Genomic DNA, 18,847 nt, shown 5'->3' with positions numbered 1-18,847 from the left:
TGTTCCAAAGAATGTATTCAGCCTTCATGAGGCATTCTTCACATTTGAAGGATAGTTTGGCCTTACCTTGTTTTTTAAAGAGATTGCTCCGGACTATCTCATTCATGGACTGCACTTTTTGCTTCTGAAGCTTGATGGGTGGGATGCAAGTGTAAAATTCATAGAGGAGTTGGCTGTAAGCAAGAAACAACATGGCTCCAAATTAAATCGCACTCCACTTGATAATCAAATGTCAATCATGCATGGGTGGGTAGGAAGAGGACCTTGCAGGGGGTGGACAAGGCCTGTGATTTCATGGTTATAGGTTCACCTACTGAAGAATTTCTCTCTACCAATGCAGACCTGTACCTTCCCAGGAACTTGGGGTATTAGGGAGTCACCAGGGCCATTGAGAGGCTAAGTAATAATACTAGCTAGCATTCTTGGAGCACTTTAGGCAAAACACTGCTCCCTTGTTTTGTCCCCAAAACTCTAGGAGGCTGGTGCTATAATTAACCCCTATTTCACAGATGAGGAAAATAAAGTAGGTAGAAGTTAAATAACTTGTTCAGGACCAAGCAGTTATTTTAAAAAAACTTATCTTCCATCTTAAAATCAATACTGTGTATTGGTTCCAAGGCAGAAGAGCAGTAAGGAAGGGTTAGGCAATAGGGGTTAAGAGACTTGCCCAGGTTCACAGAGTTAGGAAGTGTCTGAATTCAGATCTGAACCCAAGTCCTTCTGTCTGTAGGCCTGGCTCTCAATCCACTGAGCCACCTAGCTGTACCCTCAAACAGCTATTAAGCATCTGAGGTCAGACTGAATTCAGGTCTTCCTCACTCCAGGTCTAACATTTCCCCCAATGCGAGTGAGTTGCCCAGAGTTACGTGACAATATGTGTTTGATTCCAAATCTTAATTCAGGACTTCCTTGGTCCAATTCTAGTACTCATTCTGAATGCAAGTGACCTACACAGGATCACATAGTCAGTCTGTGAGAAGAAGGTTTTGAATTCTGGTCTTTCTGACTCCAACATCATGTCTTTCTTTCCTTTATTCCACATCGCCCCCCTCAATAATGCTAAAGATCAGATGCTAAAGATGCTAAAATTGGAATTTATCAATGACAGCTTTTAAAATACAAAGTCTTGGATCCTACTGCTAGTTCCAGGGACCAGTGATCAAGACTAGAGGGTGTTGCAAAGGTGCCAATATGAATCAGTAAGGAGAGTTTCCTCATCTGGAAGTTCCTTACGCCAATAAGACCACAAGGCTCGTCCAGGTCTTTTAACCCTATATAAGTTACTGCAGCTATTTGCTTCATTAATCAAGTGCAACATGGCCTCTGTAAGCTGTCACACTGGAAACTCAAAACATAAAACATGTCTTAGAGAAAGAGGAACAAATCATTTTGGGTCCAAATTTTACTAATCTAATCCAGTTAAAATAGCATGCTAATTGGCTTTATTCATTTTGCATTGTGGAAAAAGAGAGGGATGGAGAGGGAGGGATGTTGCTTCCATGATCTCTTCCAAGCCCACCCATTGACCTGCTTCTAGGACCTCTTCCAAGCTCACCCACTGACCAGCCACAAATAGAAGTTTTCTCTAAAACTTTAAGGACAACTTATGAGGCAAAGAATGAGAGCATGAAACAGACACAAGCTTAGTTCCAAAAGGGAGGCAATGGCATCTGTCTTTCAACCCACTCTTCTCCCTTCAGAAGTAGCACCTCATGCTAAGTCACTTTTGAATACCAGATATGATAAGAATTCCAATCACTTACTTCTTATCCAAGTCCTTGCACAAGAAAATATGCCATTTTCCCATTGTCCCATTAGTACTCCCCTTTAATGTTATTGGAATGGGTGTAATCATTATGCAAGTTAATCTCAACACTTCTAAAAGAGCTTCTCCTGCTTTCACTCCTGGACTCCCAAGGGAACTGAGGACAATTCACACCATGTGCTCACCTGAGTAACTTAGCATCAAAGACGGTTTCCACATCATGGAGAACAGATGGGATATATTTCAAAGCAGCCACCTGGAAGAAGAAGTGAAATTAACATGAGAGATGTCCACATTTTAGGGTTAGATGCCGATATAAAGGATACTTTACTCTAGAATACAGATGGAGTGAGATGGTTCCTGCATTCTATGAACTGTTCAACTAAGGCAAGACCCTAGACTGTTAAAAAAAGAATAGATATACTTGTCTCACAACATGATGAACGGGGAAATATGTATCCTATGAAAATATATGTGGAACTTAAATCATATTAATTGCCTTCTTGAGTGGGGGGGAGATAGAGAACATGTAATTTGGAAAAAATAAAAATCTTAAAAAAACACAAATATATATATATATATATGCATATACATATAAAATGGACACATAAATACAATTCATTATATAGAATAGTAATATTACTGATCCAAGGAGCTTTTCCTTTGATTTCTTTCACTAATAGCAAGAATGGGCTTCATCATCACATCTAACTCCTTAAAAAAAAAATCCTTACTGTCTGTCTTAGAATCAATGCTAATTATTGGTTGGGCAACTGGGGTCAACTGACTTGTCCAGGGTCATATTGCTAGGAAATGCCTGAGGCTAGATTTCAACCTGGGACTTCTATCTACCAAGCTGCTCCTGTGACAAAAATTGAATATTAGGTGTTGGTTTTGGATTTACAAATTAAAATGTACAATTAATTTAGGAGTCCCTTGTAGGTAAAACTAAAGACCTTGTAACCACCTTTTTTGACAAAGGTCTAAATAAAGATTTGGCATTTGAAATCTAAAAAAAGTATAAGATACATAGGACTATAGATCTAATGTTGGGTTTAATGACATCAAATCTAATCTCCTTATTTGGTAAGTGGAGAAACTGAGGCTCAGGGAAATAAGTGAATTGCCTGAGATCACAAAGTTAAAAAAAAAAAGGAAGTGGCAAACTTAGGATTTAAACTCAGATCTTCGAACTCCAAATCCATACTGTTTGCCCTCAGCTCCCTCTTCTGAAATAAAAGGGGGTTGGAAGGCCAGTTCTATCCATAATAATAGCTCACATTTATATAGTATTTAAGGTTTGCAAAGCTCTTTACATATATTATTTCATGTGATTCTCACAACAACCTTAAAAAAGAGGAGCTATCAACATCCGACTTTTACCGAGGCATCAGTAAGTCAAAGGCAATGCATTTACTAAGCATCTGCTATGTGCCAGCCAGGCACTGTGCTCAGTGCTGGGGAAACCAAGACAGGCAAAATATAGTCACTACCCTCAAGAAGCTCATAATGTAATGGGGGAGACAACATATGAACTACGTATAAATAAGCAACATATTGCATATGTAGGAAATAGTCAACAAAAGGAAAGTACTAGAATCAAGAGGAACTGTAGAAGGTAAGAACTAAGGCTTAGAGAAGTAAAGAAATTTGCCCTGGGTCACCCAACCAATGAGTGTCTGAAGCAAGATTAAAATTCAGGACTTCCTCTCTACAGTATCAGCTGCTTTTAGTCTATATGTGTGACCAGAGAGAGGTACAAGTATGTGGCTGGGAAATGGCATCCTTTCCTCTGTACAAAATTCTGTTTCATGCAGGAATTTTAGTTACAAACATGGCCTCATTAGAACAACCTAGAGTGACAGAAAGGTAAACTTTAGCCCGTGGCTGTGGTGCCAGATGGATTTCGGCACCACACAATTAGAAAAGAATGTTTATGATCCTGCTTTCCTCCACCTCCAGGTGGGCTTTGTAGTCATCTCATCAATTTCTCCAAATCTGACTTCTGCTCACCAGTGTCGTTGGTTCTTTGTTCTTGTAAAAATATGCTTGGGAGATCTGAGTGACTCCAGGAAACAAGGTATAAGCAGGATCCAGGGACCCACTCCCTATTCCATCCCCAAACCAAATCCACCTGCTCCCCAGTCCTATTGATCCAATCATTAAGCTCACCCCTCATAGCCTTAGCACACCTACTTCTGTCTTTGTCTTTGCATCCCCTACATCTGGTGCAATGGATGGCACATGGTGGGTTCTTAATAAATGCCTTTTGTATCATTGTCCTGAGACCAGAGACACAACAGTGGTAAACATACTCTGACAGGCTCGTTGCAATAAAGCCCCAAATGAGAAAAGGGGAGAAAATGGTGACATTTTAGTCAATACCCTCCTAGGAAATCAGAAGGCCAGCACTGCAGTATCTGCTGCACTTTACTGGGCTTTAAGAATTGTATTTCCTGGCAAGATTTCAGAGAGAGACAAGAAACAGCAGCCACGAGGAGCCTGTGCATCCAGGACAGACATTTCTCACATTAAAATGCTTTAGCTGTTCACAGGATGGGGTTGTGGTGAGGAAGGGGGAAGAGCGGTGGCAGTTGGAGAGGGCTTTGGAAGAAGCCAGTCTTCTCAGCTCTAGCCTGGCAGCGGTAGAAAACAAGTTGACTGCCTGCCACCCTCGGACTTTGAATATGTTATCAACTCAATGGGAAAGTATTAAACTTTCATCTTGTCCACGCTGACTCACAGGCACATGTGAAATCTGTTATTTGCCTTCCCAAGGGGAATTACCTCTTTCTGCCTCTGAGAGTCTGCTGGGATCTTGGCAACAGCTACAGGTGATCACAGTTTCCTTTTTCCCAGACCTCTAAACATACCAGAGATATGGTAGCGGGCACAAAGGTTTGGCAGGACTCATCAGGATAAGAATGATGCCTGGGACCTGGGTGGAATCACCCCTTCCCTATATGTGTTGTTTCCCCTTATTAGAACATTAGTTCCCTGAAGACAGGGATTATCTTTTTTTTTTAATTTGTATCCTCAGTACCTGGTACATGGTAAGTGCTTAATAAATATATATACATATATGTATTTCTTAGCTTAGCAAGTTGAAGTACATGATTGTAAAGGAATATCATTATGCCATAAGAAATGACAAACTGATCACAGAAAACCTGGAAAGATTTAAATAAAGTGGTGCAAAGTGAAGTGAGCAGAACCAGGAGAACATTGTAAAGAATAACAATAATAAGTGATGATCATCTGTGAATGACTTAACTATTATCAACAAGGCATGGATCCAGGACAATTGCAAGGGACTTATGACAAAAACAACTTTCCACCATCACAGAAAGAACCGACAGAGTGTGAATGCAGATTGAAGCATAACATTCTGCATTTTATTTCCTCTATGAATTTCCTTCTAGTGTACACAATATGTGTCTTGCTTCACACCATGATGAACAGGGAAATATATATTACATGATAATATATGTATAACCTTTATCATGTACCTACCCTCTTTAGGAGGTAGGAGGGATAGGAGGGAGAAAGGGGGAAAAAAGAATGAGATAGATTTTTGAAGATAGCTAAAATGAGAATTTATTGCTCCTGGATAAGGATATTTGTTGTAATTTATTACATATTTATATGAATCATATGTATTACATTATGATTATATATTATAATATATAATAAAATAAATGGAAAAAGAAAAGTTTGAAATTTATAAATATGTATATTATATGCATAAATATATACCTAAATACTTACAAGTATATATATTTAGGAAGCTAGGCTGCTCAGTGGTTAAAGAGCCAGACTGGAGATTGCATTCATATCTGGCCTCAGTCTTCCTATCTATGTGACCCTGAGCAAGTCACTTAACTAACTGCAAGTGCCTTTTTTAACAATATATATATATATATATTTTTTTTTTCCCCTAACTATTCTATTTGCATTTTTCCTGAGTCCATAGACATTCCTGCTAGCAATCTCAGGTCATGTTTGGGAGTTGGAGATACCTCATTTCAAAAGAACAGTCTATGAAGTCTATATATTTACTTATCACTCATCAAGCTAAGGATACTCTAATTCGTCCTGAAAAGCAGTGAGACTGGTCACCAGATATGAGTGTCATATCTGTAACTTGTTGATTATATAATGACAAGCAAGTTTATTTGATCAATGACAGACTTCAAACACTCCCTCTAGAACAAGGGGACCAAAGTGAGAGGTGCCATAGAGACAGCCCTTGAGAAAAGAATTAAATTAAAACTAAGCAATAATAACATAATTGGCATGGAAAAGATGCAACAAGGACCAATGGGAGAGGGAGCACTATTCTAATTAGCATCATCTGAAATGACAGCAAAGAACTCCCCACAAACTGAAAATGGAAGAAAATAGCCAAAAAAATAGGCCCTTCTTTGCAAATACAACATTTCATCAACTGCTAAAAGGCTTTCCTGGCTATCACTCTGTTGAATCCAGCTGAAAACAGCTTGAGATGTGCAACAGTGGTATTAGCATCATTATAAGAAAAAGAAGATGTCATGCCTTGGTGTAGGTCCCCACTAGAAAGCCAGACATCATCCTCATGGAAAATTCATGGATATTTAAAATAGACAATGATCCTTCCCCACTGATTCTTCAATCCATTCATCACAACAGACAGATGAATTTGCAAGGCCAATACATGGAAAAGGACTGACAATTTCTTAGGGATTCACTACAATATGAATATGAAAAGGGAACCTTCTTACATGTTTTCTATCAAGAAAAACAGATGAAGGCCCTCAGGATAATATGCATTATCATTAATCTTTCATTTGCTTTCCAACAAAAATATCAGGCCCTAAGAGCTTGATTGGGGGTTATAAAATGTTATCAAGTTTATTTGTTTTCTTATTCTTAGCTTGGACCTGTGATTTAATTGATATAGAAGAATCCTGGTGTATAAATTCTCCCTCCCAGTGAAAATCAGGAACTCATCTGAAAAATCATCTTATAGAGTTACCTGAGAGAACAGAGTTCAAGAAAGTTGCCCATGACCACAGAATTAATGTTTACTAGGGGCAGGACTTGTTGGGGTCAAGCCAATGAAATCAGGTGAGAGTCCTAAGCAGCCTTTATAATTCTGTACAAAGATGATGCATCTAAGATCCATTGCTACAGGATAGCTAGGTAGATAGAGTACTGGGCCTGGAGTCAGGAAGACTCATTAGAAGAATCTGGAAAGACTTAATGAACTGATGCAAAGTGAGCAGGACCAGGAGAACACTATGCACAGTAACAGCAATATTGTATGATCAGTTATGAATTACAACTACTCTGAAAAATATAATGATCCAGGAAAATTCTAAAGAACGTATGATGAAAAATGCTAAAGCAAGACAATGATGGTATCTGAATGCGGATCAAAGCATGCTCTTTTTACTTTCTTTTTCATTGTCTTGTCCATTTTCTATTGCACCCTGGCTAATATGGAAATATGTTTTACATAACTGCACATATATATCTATCTCAAATTGCCTTCTTAAGAGGAGAAAGGAGGAAGTAAGATAATACGGAACTCAAAAACAAATGTTAAAAATTTTTTTACATGTAATATAGTAAAAATAAAATTTTCAAAAAAAAAAAAAAGAAAGTACATTTCAGAAAGATTCTTTAAAGCTCCTGGACTAATATGGTGATAATTATTTTATGAATCTGGACAAACAACTGATAGAAAATATCAAGCACCTTATGTAAATCCCAAAGGTTCATCTTGAACCTAAATACCAAACAATAGGCTTTCATCAGATCTGTATTTTTTCTTATTCTACAAACAAAACAATAGGGAAAAAAAATTCAGCCCTTGCAGAGAAGAAATAAGAAACTCCAAGAGGATAAGCTAGATAATAGAAATCCTGACAAGTAAATTAGCACTTGGAATATAATAATCATAATAATCCCTGCCCTTGTAAAACATGTTATACTTTTCAAAGTTCTTTCACAGTCATCATCTCATTTGAGATGTACAGCATCCTTGTAAAAAGGGGTCAGGCAAGAATTGTCATCTAAATACTACTCCCTGATGACCATTCTCCTTTATAATTTGTTTCTCACCATTAGAATATAAACTCCCTGATGGCAAGGACTATTCCACCTTAGTGTTTATATCTGCAATGCTTTTACAGTTACATGCTTGGTACATAGCAAACACTTCATAGATATTTTTCATTCATTCATCCCCAAGTTACAGAGGAGAAAACAAGACCCCATCACACAACTGATCAATGGCAAAGCTAGGACTATGACATAGAATTATCTCCTGCAAATCCGTGTTCTTTTCATCATTTCTTGTATTGCCTATGGAAGCTGGTACTGATACATGGATACATGGTCTTCCTCTCTTCATATATTCCTAGTCTCCAGTTCTTTCCACTTTGGAGCCACTGACTTAAAAAGATGGAGAAGACAGAAAAGACCTGAAACAAGAAACAATAGATGTGTGTGTGTGTGTGTGTGTGTGTGTGTGTGAGAGAGAGAGAGAGAGAGAGAGAGAGAGAGAGAGAGAGAGAGAGAGAGAGAGAGAGAGAGAGAGAGAGAGAGAGCAGAGGTCCTGGAATCAGAAAGACCTGATACAAATGTAATCTTTCATACCTACTAGCTGTGTGATGCCAGGCAAGTCACTTAACTTCTGTTTGCCTCAATTTGCTCATCTGTAAAATGAGGATAATAATAGCACCTTCTCTCAGGGATGTTGTGAGGATCAAATGAGATAATATTTGTAAAGCTTTTAGCACAATGCTTGGTACAGAGTAAGTAATATATAAATGTTCAGTCAGTTGTGTTCCAATTGTGTCAGACTTTCTGTGACCCCCATTTAGGGTTTTCTTGGCAAAAATACTGGAGTGATTTGCCATTTTATTCTCTAGCTTATTTTACAGATGAGAAAAATGAAGCAAACAGGCTTAAGTGATTTTCCAAAAGTCACACAGCTAGTAAATGTCTAAGACCAGATTTGAACTCATGAAGATGAGTCTTTCTGACTTGAGACTCAGCACTCTATCCACCTAGTGCATAGTCATCTAGCTTTCCATATGAATACTAGCTTTTGTTATTATTAGTCCTACCCCTCATTTTATAGATGAAGAACCTGAGACCCCAAAAAGTTAAATAACTTGCCCAAAGTCACAAAGGTACTAAGTAGCAGAATGTGATTTGAATTCTGGTCCAGTGACTTTGAGTTCAATGGTTTTTTCTGCTACATTCTATTCCAAATGTTCCCTAATTGAAAAGGGAAAAAAAGGAAAAAAGAATATCTGGAACAACCTAAGGGCCTTACAATGTTGGCATTTTATATTTAACATTTAATACCTTGTAATATTTTAAGATGATGTGAATAAGGACTTATTAAATTACATCAAAACATTGTAGAGCAGGGTACACACCCATATATATGTGTTTATATATGTATACGTGTGGGTATATTTATATGTGTGTGTGTGTGTGTAGATAGCGATTATAATTTTTGGTCCAATAATGTTACCCTTCCTAACTCAGAGGTACTCATTCTTTATGATCACATCACTAATTTCTGAAGGAGAATGGCTTCAGCCACAATCTTGTCCAGGGGGAGAGTCTCCACCCTATTAGGCAGTCCTGAATGGACACTGAGGGTGGCATTCTATGTTGTCATAAAGAACAGGCTTTCCTTATGCAACCCATCCAGACCAATACAAAAAACTCATTAATTCTAACTAGCAGCTGGGAGATCCTGACCATAGTAATGGCTATTTAAATTAGCAACTAAAAGGATAAACTTGATAAAAAATGAAGCAATCTGCATTAACTCATTGATTTAGATAAATGTATTTGGGTTTTCATTATACATGATAGTGACACATTGGCCAACCCTTCCAGAATGCTTTGCAGTAAATTCAGTAGAAATAATGAAGTCTTTCTAATTGGTCCCTTCACTCTGGTCCTGTGCTACTAAATCCTCTTTTAGAAACAAGGTCAAGTCTCGAGGTTTTTATAAGTATTACTGGATTTGCAGATTAGCAAAAGAGAAATGCTCAATTGGAGATCCCTTGTCCTCCTGGCAATATCGCCTACTCACAGAGGAGAGTCTCTAGTCACGTAAAGAGGAACAAGTATATTGTGCTGGAAAGGAAATCTGGGCCTTTGGGCAGCAATTTCTTGTTAAGAACTAACTAGTTCTCACTATATAAAATTCCACACAATAAAAGGTAAGCCAGACTGCTTTTTCTTAACATAGGACCCAAAGCTGTATGAGACCTTAAATGACATCTAATTCATCCCCTTCATTTTACAAAGGAAGAAAATGAAGCCCAAAGATGATAATTGACTTGCCGAAGGTCACTAACAAGCATCTGAGAAAGGATTTAAAGTGTTTTACTTCAAGTTCAGCTTTCTATTAATGTGCCGTGCATAACCCTCCAAAAATCATAATATAGGACTTAATACCAGGTAATTTTAGCTCATTGGTAAACAGTAACCTTTTACCTGCCCTGGTAGCTTTTTACTTCAGGGATAATTAAGCATTACTTTCAACTACAGTTTCAATTAACAAATGACTGCATGTTTAAGGGCAAAAGTGGACACTATCTCAACATGTCCCCATTCCTCTAGTGTCAAGATCAGGGAAACCAACATTAGCATCTGTGTAAACAAACCTGCAACAAGATGGTGGTCTTGTATTGACTTTTCATCAGGTTGTTGATGGATTCAAAGAGTCGCCTCATGGATTCTTCAAACTCCATCTGTTCTTTGCCTTCATAAAGCCTAGAAAAGAACACAGTGGAGTTATTACTCAAGTCAAAAGGCAATACCCTGGAAAATATGCACCAGGTTCAGTCATCTTCCAAGATTAAAGTCAGATGAAATAGAGCCCTAGGAAAAGAGAATTGATTCAGTGGTGTTTGCATACATAATTTATTCAGGGTTGGGGGTAGGGAGAGGAAATCATATGTCCATTGTGCTGAGAAGAAATTCTTCAAGCTGACATCATAATAAAGCCTCCTTTCCTTTTCTCCCATGAAAATGCCTTAATAGAATGAAGCTTGTTTGAGCCAAGGGGACATTCATAATTTCACCTTATTATAGGGATTGAAGGGAAAAATTGTTGTCTTCATACTTTTACAGTGACTCAGAACATCAAGGAGACATTTTTTCAAATTCATCGCCCCTTCACTCTAGCTACTGGGGAAGAGACATCATCTGGATGGACTGCATGCCCAGCAGGATGGCTCTTTCTCAGAGGCCATGACATTCTCAATTCATACACTAAAATTTGACTTTCAGGTTCTGATTTATATCACTCTCTTGGGCTACCCTCTCTTATGAATGATATTTGCTCCCAAACTTTCCGCAATTTTATCACCAATAAGAAAATATCCACAACCTAGTCTGCAGCTTCCAGTCAGAAATTCCACAGAGGAAGTCTTCCTATCCCCCATTCAGATAATGAAAGCTTTGCCTGTCACAGCCTAGCTTAGTCAAAAAGCACCAAAAGCTTCTTCCTTCTGCAAAGGTGCATTTCTTAGATAAAGTGCTGACACACTTAACAGATTTGTTCTTCCAACCAGCCACAACACAGGCCAGTCAATCCTTGCCCTACCTAGCAACTGTCACAGCTAAATCCTAACCAAACCCTGCTTTAAGAAGACTTATGACAGCCATTTCTTCCTGTAACTTGTTCAGCTCATCTTTTAAGTATTTAGATGCTATATCATTCAGGGCATATATGTTAAGAACCTGGAAAGGCTGGTATGAACTGATGTAAAGTCAAGTGAGTAGAATGAGCAGAATAATTGATACAGTAACAACACTGTAAAAACAAACAACTCTGAAAAACTTACGAATTCTTCATCAAAATGCAATGATTAACCGTGATTCTAAAGGGATAATGACCAAGAATGCTACCTACCTTCAAAGAGAGGCAAAAGACTCAAGATACAGAGTAAGACACATTATCTGGATAGGGTCAATGTGGGAATTGGTTTTGCTTCACCATGGTTATTTGTTACATGAGTTTTGTTTTTGTCAGGAAAAGGAAGTGAAGGGGAAATAAAACAAATGCTTGTTAACTGAAAAAGTAAAATATATTTTTTTCTGGCAAGATACTTTACACGTTAGCAAAATGTTTTCAATAGTGCTAATTCATTTGATCCTGAGAATAAACCTGTGAGGTAGGTATGATCAATCCATTTCACAGATGGAGAAACTTAGCAGCAATCATTTGAATATTATTGCATATAGCACCTCACTTGATACTTATTCTGAAAGCATGTATTATAGATATTATATCCATTTTACAGATGAAGAATTAGACAGAGAGTGTCAGAGGCAGAATTCAAACTCAGATCTCTTCTGATTCCAAATCTAGTTCTCTTTCCACTAAAACATGTTACCTGTACTTATTTTCCTTGAGCCCAGAAAGCAGAACGAGAAAAAATGGAAGAATTTAACTTGATGTAAGGAAAAAATTCTTAACAAAAAGAGCTATATTACCACAAAGTTGGATGCTTTAGGAAGTAGTGGATTTCCTTTTACTATATGTCTTCATGTTCTGAAAGCTAGATGACGTGTTTCAAACATTATTGAATCTCATAAAATCATGAAATCACAGATCATAAGATCTAGAGAAGACATGGATTTTAGAGGTCATTGAAGCTGAATAAGGTGACATGGCTTATCCAAGGGTTACACAGTAAATGTCTGAGGCAATATTTGAACTCAGGTTGTCCTAATTTTGTTGTAAATGTTGTAAATAAGCCTGTCTATGCTTTCTGCTATCTCCTTTCATAAGTAGGCTTAGCTGGTTCACTCTCTAGGAAAAGCTCTTGCAAATGCTATAGCCACAGCTATGGAAGACACAAAAAACAAGGTTCCTGTCCTAAAGTCTTTGGAACAGTCAAATAGTTTAACACCAGAAATTTATATGATTAAATCAGTGGAAATAACATTAAAGGAGAAACATTACTATCTGCTTTGCCACTGTACTCTAGTCACCATTGGGACTCCTCTATTAACTAGGTGACAGTATTTAGAAAACTGGGCCTGGAATCAAAAAGACCTAAGTTCAAATCCAGCCTCAGATACTTGCTCCTGTATAAACCTGGTCAAGTTATTTAACCTCTATTTACCCCAGTTTCCTCAAGTATAAAAAGGGAATAATAGCAGGACCTATTTTGGAGGGTTATTATAAGGATTAAATGAGATATTTGTAAGAAACTTAGAATAGTGACTGGTGCCAAATAGACTCCTAGTAAATTCTTATTATCTTCCTTTTTTCTACCTGTCTTGCAGCTGAAATCTTCTATATGTTTTGGGCCCCCAATTAGAATATGAGCTTCTGAAGAGTAGGAATTATCTTACCTTGTCTATTTCTAGGACTTAGAACAGTGCTTTACAAAAAAGTAAGCACTTAATAAATGTTTTATTCAATCATTCATATGTTCTAGTTTGTTGTTGTTGTTTTTTTTTTATTTCAACATGGAGTAAACACTGGGAGGCAACTAGATGCCCCAGTGGATTGAGAGCCAGGCCAAAAGATGGAAAGTCCTGGGTTCAAATCTAGTTTCACATACTTCCTAGTTGTGTGGCCCTGGGCAAATCATTTAACCCCCATTGCCTAGCTTTTACCACTCTTTTGCCTTGGAACCAATATACAATATTGATTCTAAGATGGAAGGTAAGGATTGATTTTTTTTAAAGTAGTAAGCCACATTGCTAATAGTCTTTTGGAGTATAAAAGAAACACTTCCTGCCTTTAAGGAGCCAAAATTATACTGAGGAGAGGAGAGAAGAAAACATGAACAAAAATAAGTACAATATGAGGAACTGAAAAGTGAATGAATACTTATAACTAGAGGAATTAGAGAAGGCTTCCTGGAGGAGGCAATGTAATAGTTGAGCCTTAAAGGATTATAATTCTGAAAAGTGAAGATGAGCAAAGGGGAACCACTTGAAGATTTCTGAGCAGCCAAAAGAGATAGTATCTTCTCTGACCCTCTGTTCATGCCTGATTCCCAACTGCTGCATTGCAATGTAAGGATAGCCATTGTTCTCAAAGGCTCAAAATCTGGGTGGTAGTGAAAATAGTTCAAGTGTGGAAGGGAAGAGATAGGGAAAGGAAGAGAGGAGAAAAGAGAAGGAAAGATAAAAGAAAGGAGTGAAGGAGGAAATTATTTGAAAGGACAGCATCTCATCTCCCTGGGATGAGATAGCTCTTAAGTCAAGGACATGAACCAAAAGTGTTCTCCAGATCCCTTCTTGTGCCAGTACTAAGACCCTATTTTATATCTTCAGGCAGGTGCTGAGAATCCTTAAGAATTAGCTGATGGGATCAGTGAACTGATACTGAATAACCCTAAGATCCAACCGCAATGAAAACTGGAACAGCCTGTGAGGCACATTTCTGGGGCATGCAAGCTGGATCACAGTGAACACTTCTACTCCCAATGCTTGGATAAATATAGCCATCCTCTGCTTGCATGTGATTCATTAAGAATACACAGTACACAGCTGAGCACTCACTAAATGCAAATGGAACCCCATACGGCATGTACAATAATCTACCACCACCTCTGTCATGCAGATACACATAGAAGTCAATTAAAGTTCCTATTCAGCCTCAGCCGGATATTAAGAAGAATGTAACTGGTGGGGCAGCTGGGTGGCTCAGTGAATTGAGAGTCAGGGCCAGAGACAGAGGTCCTTGATTCAAATCTGGCCTCAGACACTTCCTACCTCTTTGCTCCTGGGTAAGTCACTTAACCCCCATTGCCTGGCCCTTACCATTCTTCTGCCTTGGAATCAATACACAGTATTGATTCCGAGATGGAAGGTAAGAATTTTTTTTAAAAAAGAATGTAATCAGATCTAGCCTAGGCAAGAAAAAACAGAAAATAGTTTACTTTGGAAGCCTAGAATATAAGGGATTTCAAGAGAACTCCTGGTCTAATTTCAGTGAGTATTAGTCTTTCTCATCTTGGAAATGACTAGAATCAAGAAAAGATTCACCATAAGATTTTAAGATATTTATTTTTAAATAATGTGATGACATTGTAGAATCCATTGCAGACTTATTCAGATAAAGGCATATAAATATCCTGTTTCTGACATTTATCAGTTGTGCAACCAAGGACAAGTCACTTAACTCTCTGAAACTGGGTTTCCTGATCTGAAAAATGAAAATCATAATACCCATTTCCTAGATAGTTGTTGAGGAAAAAAATTCTGTAAACCTTAAAATACTTTAAAACGTTTAATTATCATCACCATCATTACTACATTACTACCAAGGAATATTCATAAAGAAAGAAAAAGAAATACCATAATTATATAATACAATTCAATCATGGGATTTAACATACCATGAGCATAATAAGGTAGAAGTGGGGTTAGTCATTTGATCAGTTACTTTGACTGAATAACACATTCCCTACTCCCTCCTGCTCCACTGACTTTAGCAAATCAGCTGTCATGGCCCCACCTTATTCATTACATTAGTCCTGTATATGACGTTGTGTTGAACTTGTCAACATCTGTGCAGCTGTTACGGCCCAGCCAGCCTTGAAATAATCCTAGCAAGAGTCTTGAAGATGTTAGAAAAGAAACATAGCGGTGCCTCTCAGCTGCATAGCCCTTAACCTTACAAGGTTGTCTCTGAAGAAGAAACCCTTCTCAGGCTGATTGCAAAAGATGAGAAATGTTCTATCTGTCCTTGGATTCTAGGACAGGCAAGGAAATATTACAGTGTCAAGAAGAGAAGTCAAAGATTGGTGCTAAGTTCTATTCTGTTCAATTAGAATTCCAAACTACAAGTGGTTTGGCTTGGATTTCTATCCTCATTCCAGAAGTGCTAAGATGATTCTACAATTCATTTAATCATCAAGAAAACTATCATATCAATCATAGTATCAGTTACCTTAAGATGAAAGGCCTAAGGACCAAAACAGTCCATGAATACAAAAGTCAGCCCTACCACCACTGATCCTTCTAATAAAAGGGAGTTGACTAAGAAGTTCAGTAGAGTAACTTCAATCAAAGGTACAGGACTCAGAGGAGTCTCATTAGACAGTGACCCCCAGCTCTGCACAGGAAATTAAATGAACCAGAAATGAAAGCGAAATGACAGATTAAGAGAGAGAAGCTCAGTAGAGTAAGGACTAGAGTAAGCTTTCCAAGACCATAATTTAATTTGGGGTTACAAATAAGACAGGGGCAAAAACAATAGTGATGGAAGATACTCTTTTGATGGCTAATAGATTGAAAAGTCCAAAGAAAAAAAGAGAAGGATTTTGGAAAAAGTAATATCTAATGAAAGTTCAGGATAAGAGCAATATTGCCAACATGAGTTATCATAGGAAAACTATGGCCAAAGAGAATTTGGAGTCAATTTCATTTAATTGAATATCATCAGCCTGTTAGCCAGGGCTTCAAACAAGTTGAAGTGCCAATATTCTTGCCAATAATGAAACCATTTAACCTTGAAGTGTTACTTTCTGACAGTTGGTGAGGAATAGTCCCTCAAGGCAATCTACAGAAAAGTTTCTTTAAAAATGCAACTTACTATAAATCACCGTAGGAAAGAATGATTAGTAGACCCAAGGAAGGAAGACAAACATAACATTCAGGAATTCTGTTTTGAAATATGCCTAGAAGAACACATAAAAATTAATGTAATCATGGAAGAGGAACGGCCTCAGGTGGGAGCATAAATAGCTTAAATCAAATATAAAAGTTAACAATATAGAAGAAATGAAAGAAAAGCCACGCATCTAAAACATTCACTTTGCTTTTGAAAATATGGGAAGCTTGGGCAATAAATTAATAGTAAGTAGGTAATAAGATGCAGGCAAAAGCCTTGAAAAGAACTATAAGCTATGAATATAGTGCAATAGGTGTCCTATGCCATCACTCACTTGACACCAAGAGGAACTGCAGCCTTTATGTAATTTGGCAAAAAAAAGAACCAAGTTGCATAATTCTGCACTTAAGTAAATTTCTCCATTAGCATGAAAAATGTATTTGAAATATTTCAAATATAATTAGAACCTGGATGTTCACAAGTAATACTAAGAGGGACAGAAATACACACACACACACACACATATACACATGCACACATTCTTCCTCTCTGACCTCAGAAACTGCTGGGAAAGGTATGGATCAAATCCCAGGCTTATAGAAGCAGCATATCAATCAATATAGATTCACAAATTGTTGGAAGAGATCTTAACCCCTGTCCAAAGTCTGAATCCTTATGATATATCCTAGTGGGATCTATTATTATTATTCTGGGATAAGTATTCTTTTTTACTATAGTCTTATTGGTCTCATCATCATCATTGCATCTTATGATGGATAACAAGAGCATTCATGTTCAGAAAATGTTTGTGAGACTATATAGTCTCATTTGATCCAAATAAGCAGATGGAAATGTGGGGTTATGGAGGGAGAGTCCAGGTACAAGCAGGTAACAGGTAGACAGGGCAAGGGTACAAATCCAGATCTTCTGACTACAAGTCCAGTGCTTTTTCCATTGTACCATACTGCTTGTACCCACCACTTTAGTTTTGCTTCAGAGCAATAAATAATAAGTGATATCTACTCTGTTCTTTGGTAAAAAGCTCTCTGGCAGCCCCACCTCTGCCTTGTGATGAAGAAAACACTTTCCTTTTGAATACTGGGAATAGAGAATGGGGATTTAAAACAAGGTCATACAAAGAGAAAGGCACAATTCTCACACCATGAGAATTCAGTCTAATCTGTGAAGATGTCTCCTATACTCCCTCCAACACAGAGACAGAGGTGGGGGTTGGAGAGGGAGGAAGGGAAAGAGAAAGTGAGAGACAGAGAGAGACAGACAGACAGACAAAGACAGAGACAGAGAGAGACAGAGACAGAGAGACACAGAGAGAGACAGAGAGATAGACAGAGAGACAGAGACAGAGAGACAGACAGAGACAGAGACAGACAGAGAGACAGACAGACCGAGAGACAGAGACAGACAGAGAGGGAGAGACATTTTTCCTTTCTTCTCTATCCCATGCCCAAGTATAGACATGGGGTAGAAAAAAGATGGCTACTTAAGAAATGTCAAGTTATTATTGCTCTAAAACATGGTCATGCCTGGAGCATTGAAACTATATCCTTTGAGTCTATGGTTTTCTGAGTGCTACAATTAACCCCAAGCCCTCCCTGCTCCATTCCACCAAGAGCCTTGACATTTATTGTTGAGTGTTTAAATTATATTTTAAACATTTTTCTTACTAATACCACCAGTTTTTTTAAAATGCATGTCCAAAAAAAAAAAACCTGCTTAATTTGAAAGTCAGTGAATCTCTCCTCAAAGTATCAAGTTGATATATAATGGGTTTGAGCTATCAGAGTTCTCAACTATCTCCCAAGCTCAAGAGAAGTGGGAAAATGTAAGAATGATGGAATCAGCAGACCTTTATTTTTATTGTAGCAACATTATTAACTAGCTGTGATGCCTTGAGCATATCACTTAAATCCTTTGAACCTCAGTTTCTTTTTCGATAAAATGAAAGGGTTGGACTAAAGAGTGTTTAAGGTCTCTTTCTGTTCTCACATTCTGGGACCATAAATTGACTCCAGTATTTAATTTGTTCAGTAAACGACTCTACTGATTGTAACCAAAAATGGCAAGGTTGTGTTAATGTATAAAATCCAAAGTTGTACAATGGAACAGAAATATTTGTTCCTACTAGATCATAAATTCCTTGAGCATAAGGACTATGCTATGTTTCTTTGTATCAGCTAGTGTTATTCACAAATACATGATGAATGAATGAATGAATCTTGTCCAATTCACTAGTTTGAAAATGAAGGACCTAACTAGCATTATCTAATATTATTACTCAGCTTCAGTACTTTAATGAGCCAGTGTGGGTTCTCCCTCCACCAAGTTGTCAGCTACTCAACCTTTCTTCTGTGTAATTCTCATCCATATCTTTCCATAAACTTAGTATAGATTTATACAGTGCACTGGAGGTCTTCTGTTTACTGTTGCTGTTGCTGCTGCTATTATTTCCATTATTAGCC

General features: G+C 37.7%; 1 protein-coding gene across 1 annotated transcript in view; it reads right to left on the bottom strand.

Annotated features, from left to right (window-relative positions):
• DOCK2 (dedicator of cytokinesis 2) overlaps positions 1-18,847 on the bottom strand; it is a 559,513-nt gene that overhangs the window by 395,221 nt on the left and 145,445 nt on the right. Inside the window, exons 23-25 of the mRNA XM_056811565.1 lie at positions 10,447-10,555; positions 1,951-2,021; positions 67-173 (exon numbers count right to left, since the gene is read on the bottom strand). Coding sequence (XP_056667543.1) covers positions 67-173; positions 1,951-2,021; positions 10,447-10,555 — 287 coding nt within the window. The remainder of the gene's footprint in view (positions 1-66; positions 174-1,950; positions 2,022-10,446; positions 10,556-18,847) is intronic.

Source organism: Monodelphis domestica, chromosome 1 (genome assembly GCF_027887165.1).
Source record: "Monodelphis domestica isolate mMonDom1 chromosome 1, mMonDom1.pri, whole genome shotgun sequence".
Classification (NCBI taxonomy): Eukaryota; Metazoa; Chordata; class Mammalia; order Didelphimorphia; family Didelphidae; genus Monodelphis; species Monodelphis domestica.
Note: the sequence above shows the minus strand (reverse complement) of the source record. Positions and strands in the feature narration are given on the sequence as shown.